This window comes from Poecile atricapillus, chromosome 1 (assembly GCF_030490865.1).
Source record: "Poecile atricapillus isolate bPoeAtr1 chromosome 1, bPoeAtr1.hap1, whole genome shotgun sequence".
Classification (NCBI taxonomy): Eukaryota; Metazoa; Chordata; class Aves; order Passeriformes; family Paridae; genus Poecile; species Poecile atricapillus.
In genome coordinates, this window is record NC_081249.1 from 39235270 (window position 1) to 39257413 (window position 22144).

The 22144-nt window shown below is 55.9% G+C and overlaps 2 protein-coding genes across 2 annotated transcripts; one reads left to right on the top strand and one right to left on the bottom strand.

The window, feature by feature from the left end:
- Window positions 1–1515: 1515 nt before the first annotated feature.
- On the bottom strand, window positions 1516–5134 carry ZIC2 (Zic family member 2). The gene is given in 4 exon segments (XM_058850471.1): window positions 1516–1698; window positions 1700–1875; window positions 2072–2235; window positions 4006–5134. Coding segments are annotated over 4 exon segments (1428 nt in total). The 5' UTR covers window positions 5009–5134; the 3' UTR covers window positions 1516–1613.
- Window positions 5135–14438: 9304 nt separating this feature from the next.
- Window positions 14439–20723, top strand: ZIC5 (Zic family member 5). Its single transcript, XM_058858663.1, has 2 exons — window positions 14439–15732; window positions 20269–20723. The coding sequence occupies exons 1-2, from the start codon at window positions 14439–14441 to the stop codon at window positions 20721–20723; spliced, it is 1749 nt and encodes a 582-aa protein (XP_058714646.1).
- The last annotated feature ends 1421 nt before the right edge of the window (window positions 20724–22144 follow it).

The following is a 22144-nucleotide window of genomic DNA, read 5'->3' on the forward strand; positions in this document are numbered from 1 at the left end:
CATACCCTCCCTCACCCTTTTCCTTCAGCTCAAAGGCTTCACAAAGTTTTAGGGGCTTTTGTGGCTTTTTTTTTTTTCTTTCTTTTTTTTTTTTTTTTTTTTTTTCCCTTCTGGAAAGGAGAGTCCAGCTGGAAGGAATCCTCCTGTTGCAGTAACCAGCGGACGTTTTAAAAGCATTTGTTTTGCAGTCGCCTCTCAGCTAATCCCATACCTTATAGCAGGTTTTAGAGAGCCTTTGTCATAAAAAGGAAGCAGCTCGTGCAGTTTCAACACGTTTTATTATATTTCTGTATGCATTACTCTCAAAACATATCACAAGAAATGATGAAACCACTTAAACCTTCAAATAAAAAATCTGAAACAGTTTATGCTCACAATTGTACATATTTATAGTTAAGAAACATTCTTTATAAATACTGTTTCCTCTGTAGCAAGTTAATACCATAATTTAATTACAAATGGATAAATATGGTAACAGGTATTTACAGGAGGAAGGGCGTTATTACGGAAAAGCTAACGGCACGACGTTTATTTTTCCTCACAATCTTCCGAACAGGAACTAACAAATTGAACTTGCAAAAGCACTAAAACATCACATGTAAACCCAGCTAACAGAAAAATACATTCACAAGCGTTGTTGTTCGTGTGTGTGTCTGTGAGTAACAGAATGGAGACTTTGGCACGGTATTTCTTCCCCAGTCTATAGTTGAAATGCAGTTTACAATCAAGTTGCTTCTTAAAAAGGAACACAATATTCAAGATATCACAATTACAAAAGAAACCATTTTTTTTTTCTTCCACGTTACTTTTTTTTAAAGGGATGAACTAAAAAAGGAGAAGAGAAGGAAATGGGGAGGGAGAGCAGGAGAAAAGAAAACAAGTCCATCACTTTCTCGGGGAGGGAGAAAGAGGGAGGAAAAAAATAAAGAGGGGGAAAAAAAAAAAAAAAAAGAAAAGAAGAAGAAGGAGAAAGGGACCAATCCGCGGTTTACAAACGGGACGAACTTCTATACACCGAGAATCCAGGAAAACCTCGTTCCCCACCTCGCCGGAGGAAGGAGAGGGCCGCTATATACACAGTTCGTGGGGCGGGAGGGCGCTGGCTGCTCCGGGCGGGGAGGTGCGGGGACCAGAGGAGTTTGAGTCTCTGATCTTTTGTCTGAAGACTCCGGAGGGAGAGTTTCTTTCCGCCGGCTTGGGAAGCCTTTAGTTGGGTGATGTGTTGGTAGGGCTTGGGGTTGATTGTATTACCCTCTCTCTCTCCCCTTTCCGTTCCTCCGTTGATTTACTCATTCTCTTATGTTTTTTCAGCACGTAGTTTTTGGATTTTTTTTTTTTTGCTGGTTCAAAATGTTCTCAAAAAGAAAAAATACAAAAAAAGAAAAAAAAAAAAGAATAAAAAAAAAAAGACGCGAAGGCGGGAGGGTGTGGGGAGATGAAGGCCCCCGGTGCCCATCCTGCTCGGCCGTCATTTCGCTGCCGGCGGGTGCGGCGGCATCTCCCGGCGCGTCTCCGGCGGGCTCGCTCGGTCCCTCCTGCCCGCCGCCACCGCCACCGCCGCCGCCGGGGCGGGGAGGGCGCGGCGGGGCCGTGCAGAGCAGTCCGGCGGGGCCCTACACGTACCACTCGTTGAAGTTGGAGGAAAGGCCGCTGTGGCCGCCGCCGCCGCTGCCGCCGCCGCCGCCGCCGCCGCCCCCGGTGAACGGCGGACACGGCCGCCGCCGCTGCCGCCGCCGCCGCCGCCGCCGCAGGGGAGAGGTTGTTGGTGCTCTGCGACTCGGCGCTAGGGGACACCAGCCCCGGGGGGGTGGAGGACTCGTAGCCGGAGCTGGCGGCCGGGGAGGATTCGGAGCCTTGCGGGGACGACTCGTGCACCTGGGGGGCAAAGGCAACACGGCCGGGTGGAGGGGGGGATGGCGAGGCCGCGGCCGCCCCCCGGGCGCCCCCCCCGCCGCCGGCCCGGCCCTCCGCCGCCCCTGGGCCCAGCGCCCGCCGCCCGCCGCCCCGTCGGGGCTCCCGGAGCGGGGCGGCCGCCCTCCCGCCTCCCGCCGCCGGCTGCGGGGCCGGGTACCTTCATGTGTTTCCGCAGGGAGCTGGGGTGGGTGTAGGACTTGTCGCACATCTTGCACAGGTAGGGCTTATCCGAGGTGTGGACGTGCATGTGCTTCTTGCGGTCGCTGCTGTTGGCGAAGCGCCGGTCGCAGCCTTCGAACTCGCACTGGAAGGGCTTCTCCCCTGCAAGAGAGCGGCGCAGCAGCGGGGTGAGCGAGGCCGCCCCCGCGCAAACCCCGCGCAGCCCCGCGCCTGGTTTCCCCGCCCTCGTCCTCCTCTCCCAGTCCCTTCGTCCAGCGGTTTCCCAAAGCAAGGGGCCGGCCGCGTCCCGGTACCCGCAGCGCCGGAGGGCCGCAGCGCTCACGCGTTGCCCTGAAGCGGGGCAACCCCCGTCCCCCGCCTGGTCTTCCTACCAAAACCTCGGGGATATCCCCGTCCCGGCATCTTGCCTGACTTTATTTCGACCGCTGCCAACACACATAGCCAGCCCCGTTAGAGATTGAAGAAGAAAGACAATTTGAAGGGGGGAAAAAAAAAAAAAAAAAAAAAAAAAAAAAAAAAAAAAAAGCAATCATCATCGAGCCGTTTCGCCTCGGTACCAAATCCGCTATCCTGTTAAACTGGAAACCATTACCGGCAGATTTAAGGCCGGGCATATTGTTTCGTGTATGGATATTCGAGATAAACGCACATCCGCTGGGAAAACTAAACGTCTGTAAAATACTTCATTTAATTTTCATAGGGATTCCTCTCGCCCGGCTGCCAGGACTCCAAATGCCGGGGAGTACTTTGGAGGTGAGAACTCCACATTCCCCCGCCTTTGGAGGGGGAAGCATTTAACATTAGATTCCATTAGCACCTAAATTGTTTCTTAAAGACATCCGCTCAGACACAATGACTTCAGTGCGGGCATCTCATGCAAATACATTTCTCAAATTTTAAACCTTGTTAAAGCTCGTCTCGCACCTCGCATCGGGCTTAGCACTTGAGAAAACAATAGGCCTCGAGATTTTTAGCCTTTCTCCGGGTAAATATTTGGAGTGGAAGTCGCTAAAATATTTGGCCGTCTTTTATGAAATAGTCTGGCACGGTTTGAGCCGGCAGGAGTAGTAAATGAATAATAGATGAGGCGGGAGGATGCGTTTATTTTTGTTACCCTTCGGCTCAGGCGATTTTCCATCAGGAAAGCCTGGGCTCCCTCGACCCTCTTCCACCTGATTTGGGTGGAAGTTTCCGAACCTCAAATCCTCTGTTACCTATTACATAATTTAATAAACTGCTGCAAAAACACCTTAAATCACATCGAGTGAGACTTTCAAAACAATTTTTTTTAAATGAGAAAATTTTATTGCCTTGCTCACACCATTTAAATTTAATGGAAAGCATTCCCAGAAAGGGACTTTTTGCCACTTCTAACGGGATTTAGGACTAATGATTGATTTTGCACGTATTTATATAGTTTCTCTCGGTATCCATAAATAAAAGCCACGCTCACAAGCGCTGAAGTTGTATGCAAATACGTTGCATAGAGCAAATGACTAAGGCGTTTCAGATGGATGGATGGATGAATGGATGGACGGACGGATGTCTTCCCGTATTTTAGCAAGACGGCAAAATTTGGTTCGCACTGTATTCCGCGTTTCTGCGGAAAGACTCCGCTGACCCTTAGTACGAATCTACAGCTCTCACACACAAATTAAAACAAATCAGTGAAATATCCTTTCGAAATCTGGAATGGAGGGGGATGTATGCTGCTGGGGAAGAAACCAAAACAAACGCAGCCATGTGATGGAGAGGGTTAAAAAGAATAAACTGGAAGCTTATTTCAAGCTTCTCCTCACTCTTCTAATTTAACATCACTCTGTCTGAGTATCTATCAGTTCACATACATATATACACACTTACATAGGCACGGGCAGAGGGAGGAAATCTGCCGAAAGAAACCCGAATTACCTGTGTGCGTCCTTTTGTGAATTTTGAGATTTTCTGATCTGGCGAAAACTTTTCCGCAGCCAGGGAAGGGGCAGGGGAAGGGTTTCTCTCCCGTGTGCACTCGGATATGATTGACCAGTTTGTATTTCGCTTTGAAAGGTTTGCCTTCGCGGGGACACTCCTCCCAGTAGCAGACATGGTTGCTCTGCTCGGGTCCCCCAACGTGCTCCACCGAGACATGGGTGACCAACTCGTGCATGGTGCTGAAAGTTTTATTGCAACTTTTTTTGGGGTTGTTCAGCTGTTCGGGATCGATCCACTTGCAGATGAGCTCTTGCTTGATGCACTGCTGCCGCATGTAGCGGAAAAAGGCACCTGGGTGGTGGTGGTGGTGGGCTGCCATGTTCATGCCCATATTCATATTCATGGGGCCGTACTGGTTGTGCAGCTGAGCCGCCGAGTAAGGGTCAGTCCTGGGGCTGGAAACCTGGCGGTACTGATCCGACCGGGCGAATACCTCCCCTGGCAAGCCCAGTCGCATCTGCCCGTTGAGAACATTTTGGGAGGCGTGGGGGCCATGCTGATCGTGGATTCCCGGGAAGAGGAGGTGGCTCTGAGCGTCCGTGTGCGGGTGGTGCAGGCTGCCGGCCGCAGGGCCGAAGATGCCGTGCTGTCCGCCGGCCGGCGACGAGTCCCCGAAGCCCCGGCTGCGAAACAAGAAGTCCCGGGTAGAGTTGAAGGGCGCCCCGGAGTAGGAGCCGACATGAGCGGCGTGGGGGCCCAGGGCGGCGGCAGGGTAACCGGGCGCCTGCGAGGTGAACGCCGAGCTCTGCCCGGGGGAGAGGTCGTGGGCGCCGGCGTTGAGCTTGAAGGCGCCCATGTGCGCCGCCGCCGAGTCCACGAAGCTGTTCTGCGCCGCCAGGCTCAGCTCCCGGTCCTGCATCTCCGCCGCGGCCGAGTGGTGGTGCCGGGCGAAGGTGCCCACTCCGAGGGCCGGGAACTGCGGGCCGGCGTCCAGCAGCATGGTCCTCGCCGCTCCGGGGACGCAGCCGCTGCCGCCGCTGCCGCCTCCCCGCTACCGCCTCCGGGCTGCCGCCGCCCGCCCGCCCGGGCGCGGGGCCGCCGCCGCTCCGCTCCGCTTCCCCCCGGCAGCCGCCGCGTCCCCCCTCCGCCGCCGCCGCCGCCGCCCGCGTCCGCACCGGCCCGATGCCGCCGCTGCCGCCGCCGGCGGAGTCGTATCCGGAGCCAGGCAGAGCAGAGTCCAAAGGCGAGCGGAGAACCAAAGTGTATTAAAGGAGCTGAGGCGGGGGCGGGCAGGGGAGGGGAGGGGGAGCAGGGGAGGGACGGGGCTGGGGACGGGGAGGGGGGGGGGCAAGGCTCGCCTCGCCGTTCCCTGCGGCACACACACACGCACGCACACACACACTCACACACACAGACCCGCGCACACGCCGCCGCCGCCCCCCCGCTTCCTCCGCCGCCACCGGGATGTCAGCGCCGCCGACCCCCGCCCGCCCGGCCCCGCGCCGCTCCCCGCGTGGGCCGCGGCCCTCCCCGCCGCCCCGAGCCCCCCGCCGCTGCCGGGCCTCCGCTTCTCGTTTTATCCTCCGCCGGGCATTAGCGGTGTCTCTCACGGAGAAAAACTTGCAGCCGCGGGTTCCCACGGAGCGAAGGGACCCGGGGGGTGCCCCGCGCCGCGCCGCCCCCGCCCGCCGCGGCGGAGGGGCGTGAGGAGGGGGGCGAGGAGGGGGGTGCCGGAGGCGGATTAAAAACAATAAGGGCGGCGGTGGGGGTGGGGAGGGGAGGCGGGGGGCGGGAAGGGGCCGGGGAGTGCCGGAGCGCCGCGGCCGGGGCGGCGGAGTTGCAGCCCCGCTCCGCCCGGGCCCTCGCTGCCTTTCGCTCTTCTGTTTATTTCGGTGGGCGCTGCTGAGGCGGCGGCTTTTTATTCCCCCCCCTCCCCCTCTTTTTCTTCCCTCCCTCCCCCGGCCTCTCTCCTTCTCCCCGCCCGCACTGGCGGCTCCTCTCCCAACGCCGCCTTCACCCGCCGCCCGGCCGCTCTCCCGGCTCCCGCTCATTGGCCCGAGCCGCCCCGTCCATCCGGGCGTCCCCGGCCACCGGCTAATGGCGGAGCGGCCGCCCCGAGCCCTGCCCGCCCCCCCGCCCGCCCCGCGCCCCGCCGCGCCACCGCCGATCGCCCCGCGGCCGCCCGGCCCCCGCCCGGCCCCGCATCGCACGGCGGCCCGGTGGCCGCCTTCAGCCCCGCACTGCCGGTGGCTTCTTGATTTTTTGGGGGAGTCACACACCCCCCTCCCGCCCGCCTCCCCCGCGGCGAGGGGAAGGGGTGGCGCGGGGAGAGGCGCGCCGATCTCGGAAAATATCGATGTACTCTTTGGCATGTGATCCTGCCTCGGGAGGCAAACAAACAAAGCGAGGGGCTTAAAATATAACCCCTGCAGCCCCTTTCCCCATTTCGGTTAAAGCAGATGAAGCCCCTGATCGATAAAGGGAGCGAGGGGGGAATCAAATAAAAGTCACGTTGACGGGGCGAGGGTGGCTGGGACAAAAAAAAAAAAATAAAAAAAAAAATTAAAATATAAGAGGGAACGGTCGCCCTGGCTGTTTGGGCTTTTAAACCACTTATGTGGGAGCAGAGAAGTCGATCTGCGATCTGCATGTGTTGTGAATGTGTATCTGAGAGCAGATGCTTTAGGACTTTTCCTTGTCTTTCCCCTTTCTTGAAAAAGAAATAAAAACAAACCCGAAAAAAAACCCCTACCCAAAACCCCACCCTGCCATTGTTATTTGGAAACCGGATTCTTACATGGCAGGAATAAAAAAGCATAAAGCCGGCACACACACACACGCACCCGCACACACACAGAGCAAACAAGTCCCCTTCCCCTCCCCCTCCAGTAAATACACGTCTGGCCCCTGATTCGGTTTGTTTTGTAGTGGCTGAAAAATAATCATCTCGGGGCCAGCAGCTCACCAATAAATAAGGCTTTGAAAAAATCAAAGCCTGGCATAACATTTGCCATCTTAACCACCCTTCACAAAACCTTGTGCCTCCATACCCATCAGTTCCGTGCTTGATAGAGAAGCAACCCAAAATATAGGGGTTTGTGTGGTTTGGGGGGGGTCTTTTTGAAATTCTCCCTTCGACATTCCCCCTATGACTCCTCACGATATTAAATCCCACATCAGACACAGGCAGGCTCAAACCTGAACCCACAGCATCCAAGCACGAGTTTTACAAGGAGAGATGATGGATGGATGGATGGATGGATGGATGGATGGATGGATGGATGGATGGATGGATGGATGGATGGAAAGTAGGAAGGCAGGAAGGAAAGCAGGCAAAGGTAATACTGCCTACCAACTAAGATCTTTCCCATCATTGTCACTAAATGGTTAAAATATTTCCAAGATTGTCCGAAAGTGTTTGAAATGTGCCGGTACCGGACATTAGTCTTTGAACAAGGAGAGGATTTAAAATGGGAAGAAGTGGGATTCCTTCTAATCTGAAATGGGCAATAGGAGATAAACTGAATATAAATGCAGAGCTGCACCTCTGATGCCAACAGCCTTTTTCTCTTTGCTCGCTGTCATTCGGTCCTGCCTTTGTAGGCAGGAGTGTCTGCTCCCCAGATCTTGCCTTTCCAGGCTGTAGCTTGGGAGCATATGCTGTCCTTGTCCTGACCCCCCAGGCTCCCAGGAACAGACCGCGAACAAATTCTATTTTCCTTCTCTGAAAAGATTTCGAGGTGGAGGTCTGAGAGAAGTCCTCCACCGTTGCTGGGGATTTCGAGAGCCCAAGCTGAAGAGGAAAGCTTGGTCTCCTGCATCGTCTGCCTCCAGATTAGTGAAAAAAAAAAAAAAAAATCACACAGAAAACTAGACGTTTGAATACACTTCTCTCCCCCCCCCCCCCCGATTTAAAAGAATTTACTACATCTGAGATAAGAAAAAGAACAAATATGTGCAAGAAAATTGGCAGTTTCAAAACAGTTTTGGAAAGAAAATAACAAAGGTGAATAATCATAGAAATAACTACCTTCTGGATCCCCCCCCCCATCATCTTTCTTTCTTTCTTTCTTTCTTTCTTTCTTTCTTTCTTTCTTTCTTTCTTTCTTTCTTTCTTTCTTTCTTTCTTTCTTTCTTTCTTTCTTTCTTTCTTTCTTTCTTTCTTTCTTTCTTTCTTTCTTTCTTTCTTTCTTTCTTTCTTTCTTTCTTTCTTTCTTTCTTTCTCTCTTTCTCTCTTTCTCTCTTTCTCTCTTTCTTTCTCTCTTTCTTTCTCTCTTTCTTTCTCTCTTTCTTTCTCTCTTTCTCTCTCTCTTTCTCTCTCTCTCTCTCTCTCTCTCTCTCTCTCTCTCTCTTTCTCTCTCTCTTTCTCTCTTTCTCTCTTTCTCCCTTTCTCCCTTTCTTTCTTTCTTTCTCCCTTTCTTTCTCTCTTTCTCTCTTTCTCCCTTTCTCCCTTTCTTTTCCTTCCTTCCTTCCTTCCTTCCTTCCTTCCTTCCTTCCTTCCTTCCTTCCTTCCTTCCTTCCTTCCTTCCTTCCTTCCTTCCTTCCTTCCTTCCTTCCTTCCTTCCTTCCTTCCTTCCTTCCTTCCTTCCTTCCTTCCTTCCTTCCTTCCTTCCTTCCTTCCTTCCTTCCTTCCTTCCTTCCTTCCTTCCTTCCTTCCTTCCTTCCTTCCTTCCTTCCTTCCTTCCTTCCTTCCTTCCTTCTCCTTTCTCTGTTATTAATTTTTCTCTTCCTTTATTATTTTGTCTCCTTTTTCTTTCTTCTCCTTACCTTATTTTTCTGCATTTCCTGCCTCCCCTCCCTCGCCCCTGGCTCTGCCTGCTCAGCGGTGCCGGCATCGGGGCTCTTTCGGGGGGATGCAGTGAATTCCAGCCGGAGCCCCCGCAGGCTGGCCGCTCTCTGCTATTCTTTCAGGGCTCCAGCCCTACTCTCTCTGCAGGAAACAGAGGAGCTGATCCAAGTTCAAAGTCACGTCGCCGTCCCTCCTAAGAAGTGCTTTATTTGCCTCTGAACCGCAAAACCCCTTTCCCCCATGTCACAGGGTAACAAGGGAAGGGAGCGAGGGAGGAAGGGAGGAAGGGAGGGGGGCAGAGGCTCCGGCAGCCAGCCCCGCACTCTCTCGTCGGGCCACCGCCACGAACACAGCCTGCGGCTCACGGCAGCTTTCGAGGGAGGAAAGCAAGCGGTCACCCAAAGTCGGTGCTAAACTGCTTTATTGAAAGAAGTTTTTCAACAGGTTTCTGGAGGTGCCAGACCTACACAGCAAACGTCAGCTTCCCCGGGAAAGCTTTCCGGTCTTTGTAAGTTTTCCGAAATTCGTTTAAAAACTGCTCTTCTCTTTTTCTTACCGGTCAGTGATGCGAAGGGAGCTGGAGAGGGGTGTGGAGGGGGAGAGGTGGAACGAGGAGAGAGCAATTTTTTGCCTCCCCTGGACTGTATATATCGTCTTCTCCTTCTAACCCTTTTCCCGAGAGGTATCACCGCCCTCTGGGGAGGCTCCGCGCCCCTTTTCTCCGTCGCCCCCTCCCTGGCAGCCATGGGTGCCGCAGTGGGGGCGCAGGCTGCGGTGGGGCCGGGGGCTCTGCCCATGGGAGGATGCGGCTGGCGATGGCCTCGTCGGGAAAAAGAGGCGGAAGGACTCACTGGAGACGGGTGTGTGTGCGTGTGAGAGAGAGAGGGAAAGGGGGAAGAGGGTGTCTTTCCCCCGAAATTCAGCCTTCCAACGCAGTAAGGGGACGAGGTGCGGGGCGAGGAGGGCGAGTGTGGCCGGCCAGTAGCCTGGGGAGAAGAGGCCAGTTGAGCTGCATCACTTGCACCGTTGTCTGTATCACAGACACTCATAAATTCAACAAGCTCATCAACAGGATATTAAGTTGCAGGTTACCTTTGATGGTGCCGATCCGAGCCACTTCTAGGCCGTTCGACCTATGACCCGTGAAGACCACATGTGTTGTGCTGTAGCCTCCCTCTGTAAAACACACACTTCGAGACAAAAGTTCTTTGTCAGGCTCTACCGGCAGAGTTATGTAAAAGAAAAAGGGGAAATAATGAAAATCTCAGCCAAAGCTGTAACTTTTAAATGCTTCTTTAAAATTAAAAAAAAATCCAAAACAAAAACAAACAAACAAACAAACAAAAACCAGAAAAAAACCAAACAACCCGCTAGGCAGAGCAGGGACGGAAGGAAGAACCACCTCTCCTTCGTGCCATTAATATTTATTGTTCCTTCAGTTGCACTTACATATGTATAAAACCCCGCTCTCAGCGGTAATGCCATGAGACGGCGGGGGTCAAGACCAGCGTTAACACTTTTTTTCCAGGACGGGAATCTCGGCAGAAAGGCAGCCGGTGCCTCCGCCTTGCCCAGCAGCGGCTGAGGGACGCGCAGCGCCGCGTATTCTGCGCGCCCTGCCCCACTGCGCCACTCATTCTGCAGCCAGCACAGACCCGCCGCAACGCCCCCCAAAATGGGGTCTGCTGCAGCACTGCCGAGTTTTATTAGATGCACCTTTTTCCATCTGGAGATGCCCATATAAACGTTAGAGGCAGGGGAGAAGCGTCCCAATAAAGCGCGATGGACTTTGTAATACAATTTATGCTGTCATTCATAAATAACAATGCCATATGGTAACCATATTGCTTATACAAGTAAAGCCGTCAAAGTGTCACTATTTGATTTATCTCAACAGCTTCTTCCAACGGTGACGTTCAGAAAGAGGGGAAGTGGGAAAGAGAGAGAGAGAGCAGAGCAAAATTTGGCCTGGGTTTCCTGAGACCGCCTCTCTCTTTATCTCTTTCTTTCTTTCTATATATGGATAGATAGATAGATAGATAGATAGATAGATAGATAGATAGATAGATAGATAGATAGATAGATAGATAAAGATTTTTTCCTTATTTTGCTCCTATTTGAGAAATCCCCAAAGGGGATGGCCCCTCTTTCCCTGAGAAGGCGCGCACTGAACACGACAGCTCCAAAACTTATGCTCGTAAATCCCTGTCCCAAAGGTGCGGCGGGTCCCGGCCCCGACAGCCCCTAGCTCCGACGTCGAATCCTTGTGTCAGTCTCAGGTTCCCGCTCGGATGCACGGAGCGACGACATTTGGCACGGGATAAGTTTAATTTTTAAGGGTATAAATTATCCATCCCCTGAGCCCCTCCATAAAGAAGGGGTGGGGAGTCTCACTGCCATATCGCTCCTCTCTTTCCCTTTCGTGCCCCTGGGCAGCCTCCCGCTCTCGGCCGAGGTCCCGGTGCCTCGGTGCTGTCCCTCTGACGGGACAGCGAGCAGGGTACCGTGGGTACGTCCTGCCCGTGCGGGTCTCCACGGGGCTGGGACTCGGGGTTCTCCCTCCTGCTACGGGCGGACTCCACATCGGGTCGCGGATGTTCGCGGGAAGAACCGAGCCGCAAAGCAGCCCCACGAGCGTAGAAAGCCACCCGCGATGGCTCGGAGGAGGGTAGGCTTTTCTAGCACATTTGGGGAGTCTTGCAGGTCTTCCCGAGGAAAGCGGCAGTCGCGCTTCTTTTCTAATGGTTCCCCAGAAGAATGTTTTACACGTTATAAAATATTGCTCCCCGCTCCCTAACTATCAATAAGACGTGCATTAAAGACGATTGTTTGTAAATGGTGTTCATGATCATTAGCATACATTTACATAATGCAGCTCACAGCACAGCGTTTTACAGTTGAACACCTCCTAAAGCCCCTAGCCCGAGCTCAGTTTATAGAGGAAGCTTTACGAAATAAATTTGAAGGCTTGCAGGCTTTCACCCCGCCTCTGCAGCCTCCCCCGATGTCCCTTGGCAGGTTTGCCGGCGAGCGGAGCACTGCGGGAGAGCTCTGCAGCCGGCTCCGCCGCGGGAACAAGGCGCGTTCCGACCCCCGACGGGTGCTGTCGGGGCTCTGGGGGGGCTGTGGGGGTAACACAGCACGTCTCCCCTCTGCTGTAGCCCCAGAGGGCAGTGGCAGCCTGGGCCTGAGCTGGTGTCCGTGAGTTAACGGGCTTTAAATTCTTCATGGCTCTTTTGGAGCTGTCAGCGTCCAAAATTGTCCCTGCGAGGACAGCCACCTTATCTTTCCGGCGTTTGTAGCCGGTCCTAAAAATGAGCGAATTTCCACGTGAGTCTCCATCAACCCCTCCCTCCCCACAGTCACAGGTCAGCTGCCTATTAGCCAGATATAAAATATTTTCATTTTTTTATAGCCTCTCATAAAAATAAATTGATCGGGGTATATATTTGAATTAAGACATATTAAATCGATGACAGATGCACATCACCTGCGTTTAACAGGAAAGGGACAAGGAGGCAAGGGAAGGTTCTGCAGAGCTGTGATACTTGTTCACCTCCCCAGCGTCTCCCATCAAACCATTCCATCTCTGGACCTTGCTCCAGCAACGCACCCAGAATTTGGGGGGGAGGGAGAGCATTATTTGGTTGGACGTAGAGAAAATACACGTACATAAACACCCGTATAGACTTTGCGTATGGCTACTTTGCGTGAAGTTTTAACTGTGCAATAAAACCATCGAGCAGCCGCTTTTAAAACCCGGGGATCATTTATTCCCATTCCTTGCCTTGCAGCATCGCTGAAACCCCCACGGCGGCCACGCGAGCCGGGAGCACTGGCTCGTCTCCGGTGGGGGCAGAGAAGGGAGATAACCGGCGGCTCTTCTTGGGAGCTCCCCCTTGAGCTCCCCCTAGAGTCTCTCACCCCCCTTTTGGCAGCCGTGGGCCAAATCCTGCTAGTTTTCCCCCCGCGAGTAGCGGCGGGAGAGAGGGAGGAAGGGGAGCCTGGAGCTGGCCCAGGAAATGCCGGACCAGCACGGGGCTTCCTTTGAAGGTGGCTTGGGCACAGGGAAGCGGCCAAGACGCACAGATGTAGTTTCATCAAGGGAATTAGGTGGTCCGGGAGCGCCGGAGGTGTGTGTCGGTCCACTGGCGTCCCCCGTCCCGTCTCCTCTCCTGGAGAGGCGGAGAAGAGTCCCTGGCTGCCCCCCAGGCAGGGAAAGGCAGCCAGCTTGCCTGCACTTTCCAGGAGGGCGGGAGCTCATGGCATTCCCTGGGAGGACCAACAGCCTAAGGAAAGCTGATGACATATCAATAAAATCAACTTCTCCTCCCACAGAAAAGTCACGATAATGCTCCTTTCCCCTTTTGGCTCGCAGGGAAATCCCGGCCTTGCCTAGTCAACCCCCTCAAAGGGCAGCATCCTTTGTGCCGAAGGGCCAGTTTCGGCGCACCACAAAGAGCTTCACTTTCGAGGATGAGCACACCCCGCACCCCAGGGGCGGTCCCATCGCTGTCCCCGCCCGTCCTCTACCTCTGCCCCTTTTTAGGAGAGCTCCCACTTTTCCTGCCTTTTCGTCTAGGGTAGCAGCTCAGGGCCGACACCCACCAGCCGCAGACTCCCCCATTTCCCAGCCTACCTCCCCCCTCCCGTCCCGACATCCTAAAGAGCAGAGGAGCATTTATGCTCGGGGCCAGTATCACTGCGGGGGTTTCATCTCTATTTCGCCGCTGCTGAATTAGGGCTGAAGTGGATGCAGCTGCCTGGACTACGGCTGGCGGACCGCCGAGGGGCGTGGGGTGGCTCTCCCCACGGGACGCCCCGGGAAGCTGCTGCGGGAGGAGGAAGCCCCAGAGCGGCAGAGAGCAGGCTTCCAAAACCTCGCTCTAACATGTGCCACTTGCCCCCCTCCTCCTCCCCTCCCCGCTTACTCGTTTGTTTTCTAAAGGAAAGGAATCCCAACCCCCGCCGTCCTCTTTTTAGGGAAACTTTGGCCGCCTTCCCCTAGTGGTGCCTTGGGCATGAGTACGCACAGCCTGGGCCTCGCGTGGGTGTGGGGTTGCGCACACTGTTACATGATGGAGCGCTTTTCCGCCTCATCCATGAATGAACGTGTCCCTCCAAAAAAAGAAAAAAGGAGAGGAAACTGAGCGCAGAGCAGGGCAGCAGCGGCTCGCGTGGGCTGCCGCCGGGCGAGAAGAGAAACCCCACGGCCTCGCAAACGTAAACACGGCGGAGCACCTGAGCGGGGCGCCCCGTCCAGCTCCTGGGGAGCAGAGGCAGCTGCTGCCCGGTGCTGCCGGCGGGGGGCGGCGGGGGAGGCGCCGGGTGCGCCCCGTCGGGCCCCGCGCGAAGTTTTGCAAGTGCAACTTCGGGGGGCGGCGCGGGGGGGCCCGGGGGGGCGGCGGGGGCGGATCCCCGCTGCGCCGGCGGCCTGAAAGGGAGCCAATCGCGCGGCCCCGGCCGCTGCCAATCATCGCCATCCGTCCAATCCCTCCGGCGCGGTGTCCGAGCCGTATTCCCCAGCGCGCCGCCGAAGTGTGGTGAGGGCTCTGCCAATCGCGGGCGGGCAGAGCGGGGCCAGGGATGCGCGGGGCTCGGAGCGCAGACAAAAGAAGTTAAAGAGCCGCTTAATATATACATGTTTTTGAAGGCGGGTAAAGGGAAAAAAATAACAACAGCGAGCGTAGATGGGCTTGGCTGTGTCGTTATGGAGCCCCCTTTGAGCAAGAGGAACCCGACACTGAGATTAGCGGATTTGGCAGCGGCTCAGCCCCATCCTCACCAGAACATGACAGGGTTCCCGGGGCTGGGGAACCACCACGTCCACCCCCACCACGCGGCCCACCTCCACCCCGGGGACGCGGGCGGCGACCCCGGCGGCGCCCTCACGCCGCTCGGACCCGAGCACATGGCGCAGCCCGCCGCCCTCAAGCTCACGCCCGAGGCGCTCACCGCCGCCGCCTTCGCCGCGCCCGCCGCCACCACCACCGCCGCCGCCGCCGCCGCCACCGCCGCCGCCGCCACCACCGCCGCCGCCTACGCGCCGCCCGCCGCCGCCCTCCCGGGATACCCGTCGGGGGGGGCGGCGGGCCGGGACTTCCTCCTGCGGCGGGAGCTGCCCGCCGCCGCCGCTGCCGTGCACGGGGCGCTGGGCGAGCAGCACCCGCCCGCCGGCTCCCCCCACCTTCCGCACCCGCCGCCGCACGGCGTCTTCATCTCGGCCGCCGGCACCTACGGCGCGACCGACGGGGCGCACGCCGCCTTCCCGCCGCCGCCGCCCGGCGAGCAGGGCGCGCCCGCCGGCCGCCACCCGCCGCTCAACGGGCAGATGCGCCTGGGGCTGGCGGCCGCCGCCGGGGAGCTCTACGGGCGAGCCGAGGCGAACTACGGGGCCGCCGCCGCCTCCTCCTCCTCCTCGGCGTTGCAAGGCTACGGCTCTGTCAACCTCAACCTGGCGGCGGCCGGCCACGGGCACCCGCATCACCCCCATCCCCATCACCACCACCATCACCACCACCACCACCATGGCCACGTCGGGGCCGCGGCGGCGGCGGCGGCTGGGGCCTTCCTGAGATACATGCGACAGCCCATCAAGCAAGAGCTGATCTGCAAGTGGATCGACCGGGAGCCGCCTCCTCCACCTCCGCCGCCGCCACCGGGCGGTAGGAAGCCTTGCTCCAAAACTTTCAGCACGATGCAGGAGCTGGTGAGCCATGTCACCGTGGAGCACGTCGGTGGGCCCGAGCAGAGCAGCCACGTGTGCTACTGGGAGGAGTGTCCCCGCGAAGGCAAGCCCTTCAAAGCGAAATACAAACTCATCAACCACATCCGAGTACACACGGGAGAGAAACCCTTCCCTTGCCCCTTCCCTGGCTGCGGGAAGGTCTTCGCTCGCTCCGAAAACCTCAAGATCCACAAGCGGACTCATACAGGTGGGTTGTTCTTCCTCCCCCCACCTCCCCCCTCCAGGGTTTCCTTCCCTTTTTTTTTTTTTTCCTCCCCTTTCCTCCTCTTTTCCTCCTCTCCTACGCACCGCCGGACATGTGACTTTTTCATGAATAAGTAATTCGGCAGCACACGGGCCACGCACACACAGCTACGTACACGCACCCGGCCCCTCTGCCCTGCACACACGTGTCCCGTCCCCCCCCCCCTTTACCCCCCCCGTTCACTTTGGGCAGCTCCCTCCCCACCCCCACCCCCTCGGCTACCCACCTCCCCACATCCCGGCACCACCGGATAAATACACCGATTAATAAATAACGCAGAGTCGGGGGAAGATGAGCAGCAGCCCCTGCGGAAGAGCGAGGAGAGGATGAGCGCTCGCCCGTCCCTGCTCCCGCCGCCCTTGTCCGGGGCACCCTGGGGGCTCACCCCGCCTCTGCGAAGCGCTGCGCTTTGCCACTTCCCCCCGGCACGCCGAAGGACGGCGGTTCTGCTCTTCCTGCCGCTTCTGTCGGTGGGCACGGAGCCGGGCGGGTGACGCTTGGCCCGATGGAAATGGGGCCGCGGGGGCTCTTGGGGGCGCAGTTCCCCTGCTCTGCGGGCGGCGGTGGCTGTGCTCGGGTCTGCCGGTACCACCGGGACTACCGGGCTGCCGCTCTGATCAGCGCTCCTGGGGCTACCCCCGTTCCGGGACCGTCCCTGTACTACCGGGACCAACGATGCTGCCGGGTGTATCCCTCGGCCCGGGCTACCGATATTGCGGAGCTACCGGGGATGCCGAGGGCACTGCCGGGGCTGCCCGTGCCGCTGGGCCGCCGGACTGGGTAGAAGTCCCGAGGTTTCTGGTGCTTCCTGGGCTGCTCCCGCCTGCAGCAGTACCCGCGGAGTAGGGGAGCAGGGAGCGAGGCGGGGGAAGGCTCTCACCAGAGGACGCTTCCCTCCCTTTGTGGATCTGAGAAGCAAACTTCAAAGTCGCCCCGGCTTCCCCGCGGGGTACGGGAGGAGGGAGCAGCACCCCGGAGAATGCCTGGGGGAACAGGCGGGGGATCCTGGAAGGGCTTGGGGTGTGTTTGAGCCCTTTAGTGTTTTATTTTTCTGGGTTTGGTTTCGGTAGGTTTTTTGTTTGGTTTGGGTTTTCCCCCCGCTTTCTCCTCATTTCTCACTACTCCCGAAATACGCATTTCCATCTGGGTGTAAAACTCTGCCGAAAACGAACGAAGCCGGGATTTATAGTAGCAGACAAATATTATTCCTTGGAGGATACTTAAGGAAGTGGAGTTGCCGTAATTGCTTTCTTGATTTATTGTTTGCTGCTCGGGAAGAGAAAAGCGGCGACCGTACAACGTGTTGTTCCGATGTAAAACCAAATGGCCCATGGCTGAAAGGATTATAGATTTTTATCTCCAGAATATGTCAGGCATGAGCCCATATGTAGCAGCGGAGCCCTGAGGGTGCCCAGTGCTCTACGCCCAGAGCCGGGGAGGTTGTGAGGGGGGGAGACTTCTCCGGGGGAGAGGAGGGGGTAAGGTCTGACACTTTTTCTTGTTGTTGTTGTTGTTGTGTTAATGACACCGTGGAATGAGTTAGCTGGAGGCCCGCGGTTCTGTCATCTATAGCCTCCTCCACCTGCCTTGATTTGAAAAACAAAACTTCATCGCGGGCTTTTGTTGGCTCCTCAACTCCTAACCTATCTCAGCTCCAAGGGGCCGCGGGAGGGAGGTGGGAAAGAGTCCGGGAGAGGCTTGCGGGGAGGCAGAGAGATTCAGCTGGAAAAAGAGCCCCCCACCAAAATCCAAATACCTATCGGGCACAGTTCGCCGCTCTTAGATGAAGTCGAGCATTGCCTCGAGGCAGCGCGTGGGACGTGGCTCCTTGCAAGGGAAATTTGGAGAAGTTTTTAGCTTGGGGCTACCCGTAGTCCCCGGGAGGGTGTCTGTGCATGAGCCCACAGCAAAAGGCTCTGTCCACACAGAAGGGGTCGTTGCACCAAAGCAGCTCTCGGGGTGGGGGGCAATAGCCCACCTCGAATGACAGCTCGGCCCGTGGGAGGGCAAAGGGGACAGGAGTCTTTCCCTACGAATTTTCCCCCACGCCCTGGAGTGGACAAGATATTTCAAACTTTATGCCCGTTCGGATTAATTACTGTCGTTTTGCCGCCTTAGCTTTAACTTAGTCATGTGCAGCCTGGAAACAGGAGAGATTTACAAGCTATTCATTTATTATGGGCACTTGGCGTCCGGGGGCGGAGGGGGAAATAATAACACTATAATCGTATCATTAGGCGATTTTGCATGTTTCTGGTAATCCTGCAGGAAGAACAGTATTTCAGTAATTCAGGAGGCGTTTGTTGTTTGGGACTTTTTTTCTTCATTTCTTTTTTATTATTTTTTTTTCCCCTCAAAAGCACCACCCCGGGGGCTGCATACCACGCTCTGCAGCTACTGCCCCATGTTTGGGACAAATCACTTTTCCCACACCGTGTGCATCCTAGCGGGAACGGAGACCTCGTCCTTCCTGCAATTTTGCTGTCCCCTCGCCAAAGACGATGCTCAGGATGGTCAGGCTTCCTTCCAGCGATTCCCAGACCCTCCAAAAAAAGTGACCCCAAGCCCTATCTGTGCCCCTCCCCGCCGGCGGCACTGCTACTGCCAGAGGAGTTAGGGGACCGCGCCCGGCATCTCGCCCCCTTCCGTGGGTTGAAACCACCTACAAATGGTTAAACTCTGACGTGATGCCCTCGTCAGCGTAACGGGGACACACCGGGACCTTCCTCAGTCCTGTACTTACCGGGAATTTGATCGTCGCGTTCTGGAGTCTGGCGAGGGTGCCCACGCGTGAACGCAAGTGGAAAGACACTTCCCTAAAATCCTGAGGGAGTGGACGCGGTTTGGTCCAGCTGGTTGGAGCATTTCTCAGGGGGCTGCGCTTCGGGCTCTGCGGGTCACGGCCAGCAGCAGATAGCATGAGCTTTCATCCTTGGGGTAACACAGATAGATACTGCCCAAAACCTCCAGCAGATTTGCTTTGCTTTCCCAGAAGAAGTAACAGTAATTAATGAACAAACGAAGTGACTGGAGAGTTGTCTTGGCGGTGTGCAGAGATTTTCATGCACTTAAAAACCCACAAGGCACAATTTTAATTTTAATTTTTCCCTGTCTTTTTTTTTTTTTTTTTTTTTTTTTTTTTTTTTAAGATAAACTTTGCACTTTTTAGTGCTACCACTTTGGTGGTAGGGGAACCGATTTTAATTGAATAAACTGATGCATAAATAGGCTGTGGAGGTGCATGTTTCTATAGTAACAGCCAAGAAATTGCTTCTAAAAATAAAAATAGTTTTCTTATTTCCGTTATTATTTTGATAAATAATAAACGCGATACGATCTTACAAACGGGAGGAGCAGTAAAAATCGCTTGGTGGTGAGGAGAAAATGTCCACTGAGAGAGCTGCTGGGTTGTTATTTCTAAGCCCTCAGAGCAAAACACATCTGAAAATACGCATCAGCCATGTCTAAACCGACTCAAGAGTCGCAATAGTCATGACAAAAATTATCAGTGCAGGTCTGTCTGTGCTGGACTCACGTGTAGCATGGTAGAATGATAAAAACTTGCTGTAAGAAGCTTTGGTACAGGGATCTGGCAGTTTTTTCTTTTTCCTCTGGTGTGTCAGCGATAGGCAGCCAGCCCTGTTCGGGAGATGTGAGGAAGGGTCGGTTCGGGAACTATGGGGAAGGACACGATTGTAGGTACCAGAACATATGTACTGCAAGGTCTGCTACAGGAGACGAGTGTGTGTGAGAAAGGTACACCAGGCTAACCACCCCGGGCTGCTTTTCACAACCCCTTTAACTGTTAAGCAGTGTGTAAAAACTCTTAAAAGTAGATCATCCGCACACATTTAGACCCAAATTTGCCCAGGCCAACCAGCTACTCTCTAACAGCAGTCTGTTGCCCTCATCTCCGGTGTCTGGGTTGGTCCCTCCAGCTTGCAGGTTCCCAGTTCTGGCTGCGGGGTGCTCCCTCTTTGTGTCGGGATGCTTAAACAGGTGTTACTTTTATTTCCCCCAAACTAATTATTCCCCCAGCGCAGTGCCCATTGGGAAAGGATTACGCAGGAGATGTGCCAGGCGAGCCAGGCTGCCGGCAAACGCCAGCCCTCGCAGGCAAAGACATTGAGAGGTTTTGTTTGGGCTCGGTCATTAGAGCGGTAATGAAGGTTTCTCGTGTGCGAGGGGAGCGCCGCAGAGGGCAAACAAGGCCGGGGGGGCCCTGCCGCCGCCAGCCCGGGACTCCGGGCCTGAGGGCTGCCAGCGACGTGTGACAGGCAGCAAAACACGGGGAAAAAGTCGGAAACCTCGGGCACGCCACGACTGTCGCGAAGGGGGAGTAAAAAAGGGAAAGGGGAGGATAAGGAGGGAAGGGGAAGGTCGTCCCTCGGCCCCCGGAGGCCGCGGTGCGGCGGGCGGGCTGCGGGCAGCGCCGGGGCCCCGCCCGCCGGTAACGCTGCCGTTGCTGTGTCCCCGCAGGGGAGAAGCCCTTCAAGTGCGAGTTCGACGGCTGCGAGAGGAAGTTCGCCAACAGCAGCGACCGCAAGAAGCATTCCCACGTCCACACCTCGGACAAGCCCTACTACTGCAAGATCCGCGGCTGCGACAAATCCTACACCCACCCCAGCTCCCTGCGGAAGCACATGAAGATCCACTGCAAGTCCCCGCCGCCCTCCCCGCCGCCGGGCTCCCAGGGCTACGCGGCGGCGGGGCCCCCCGACGGCCCGCTGCCCCCCGAGGCCGAGCCGGCCGCCGAGCCGCCCCGCGGCCGCTCCGCCGCGCTCTCCCCGCCCGTCACCAACCTCAGCGAGTGGTACGTCTGCCAGGCCGGGGGGGCTCCCCGCAGGCCCCGCACCCCCTCCAGCCGAGACACCTCCCCGGCGTCCGAGGAGGACGAGCCCCACAGGACCTCGGGAGGCAGAACTGCTCCCTAGGGCCGTGCCGAGCCGTGCCAAGCTGCCGGTGGCCCCGGCCCCACCGCACTGGCCCGGGCCGCAGCGGCAGCCACCTGGCACGGGGGGCTGCCGTGGAAGTGCCATCAGGTTTGACTCGCGCTATTTATTCCGTGTACGAAACCCTATGGTGTTTGTACGGTAACTAATTTAATTAAAGAGACTCGGACTTTTTTTTTTTTTTTTTTTTTTTTTTTTTTTTTGGGTAAATAAAAGCATTAATAACGCCAGGCTGGGTCGTCCCAGTCACCCGAGCCGCACAATTTTACAGAGGGACGGTGCCAAGGGAGATGTCCATCTTCCACTCTGCCCATGCCCATTGCTCTTAACAAGAATTAGCTGGCGAAGGCTTCGAGCAGGCAGAACCCAGCCGATCTCTGGAATGGCTCTTAAGTACCTTCGCTGCCACCTCAGCGCCTCCTCTTTGGCCTGGGTAAAGCCCCAGGTCAGCAGCAGCCTCCTGATGTAAAGCAGCACCTGCTGAAGCTCTGGCCAGTCAAGGACAGGTTACGCATCCCTTAAAATAAAAATTAAATAAATGCATTTCCCCACCCCTTTTGCAGTTCAGCTCCTTTGTAATTGATGGTTTCTCTCCCGAGTCAGGGGGTCCCACCTGCACCAGGCATTTTCTCTCCAGCCTTTCTTTCACCCTTAGCCGTAACATTGTGCAAACGATTTAGGAAAGGAAAGACAAAAGATGCAGGTCTGCTTTTTCACTCCTCCACGGTTTGTACTTGTATGGCTTCTAAAACGTAGCCAGAGAATAAAGGAAACACGCTGCTATTTGACAACTGTGATACTGTGATACATTTTTGATTTTTTTTTCCCTAAAAAACCCACACGAAAACTCTGCAAATTTTCCTTTCCTTGGGGCTGGTGTTATTATTACTCTGATTATTATTTTTTTTTAAAGTTCATCTCTCAGACGAAGACTTTGCCTCATGCTCCCTCCAGCTTCCTGGGGGGTTGGGAGGGCAAGCAGCCCCCTGGGCCTGACGAGTCCCGGAATAGGGGACAGGCATAGAGGGATTATCTTTTTATTACTATTTTTATGTATATTATTTCATCTCTCCAACAGAGCTGATGCCTTCCTGCTTTTCACTATCCCCCTGAAGTGCCCCGGCAGAGTCACCTGGGAGGTGGGGACCAGAGCTGCTGGGAAGGAAGCCAGGGGTGGGGACCCAGGCTGGGGTCGGGGTGCCAACCTCCCCAAACCTGCCAGCAGCCCAGCCCTGCAGCCGAGGGGCTGCGGGGCACGGGGGACGCCCCAGCCTAGAGCCCTTGAGTCAGAAGCGGGGCACAAATGAAGTAAAGAGCACTAATTCCTCCTCAGAGACCCTGAGAGAAGAAGCGGCAGCCTCCCTCCCCTCCCCCAGGGCTTGTGGAAATGTGTTTTGTGTGCC

Coding starts and splice junctions, on each gene's coding strand:
- ZIC5 (XM_058858663.1), top strand. CDS start 14,439: ATGTTTTTGAAGGCGGGTAAAGGGAAAAAAATAACAACAGCGAGCGTA. Junction 15,733..20,268: donor CCACAAGCGGACTCATACAG/GTGGGTTGTTCT, acceptor GTGTCCCCGCAG/GGGAGAAGCCCTTCAAGTGC.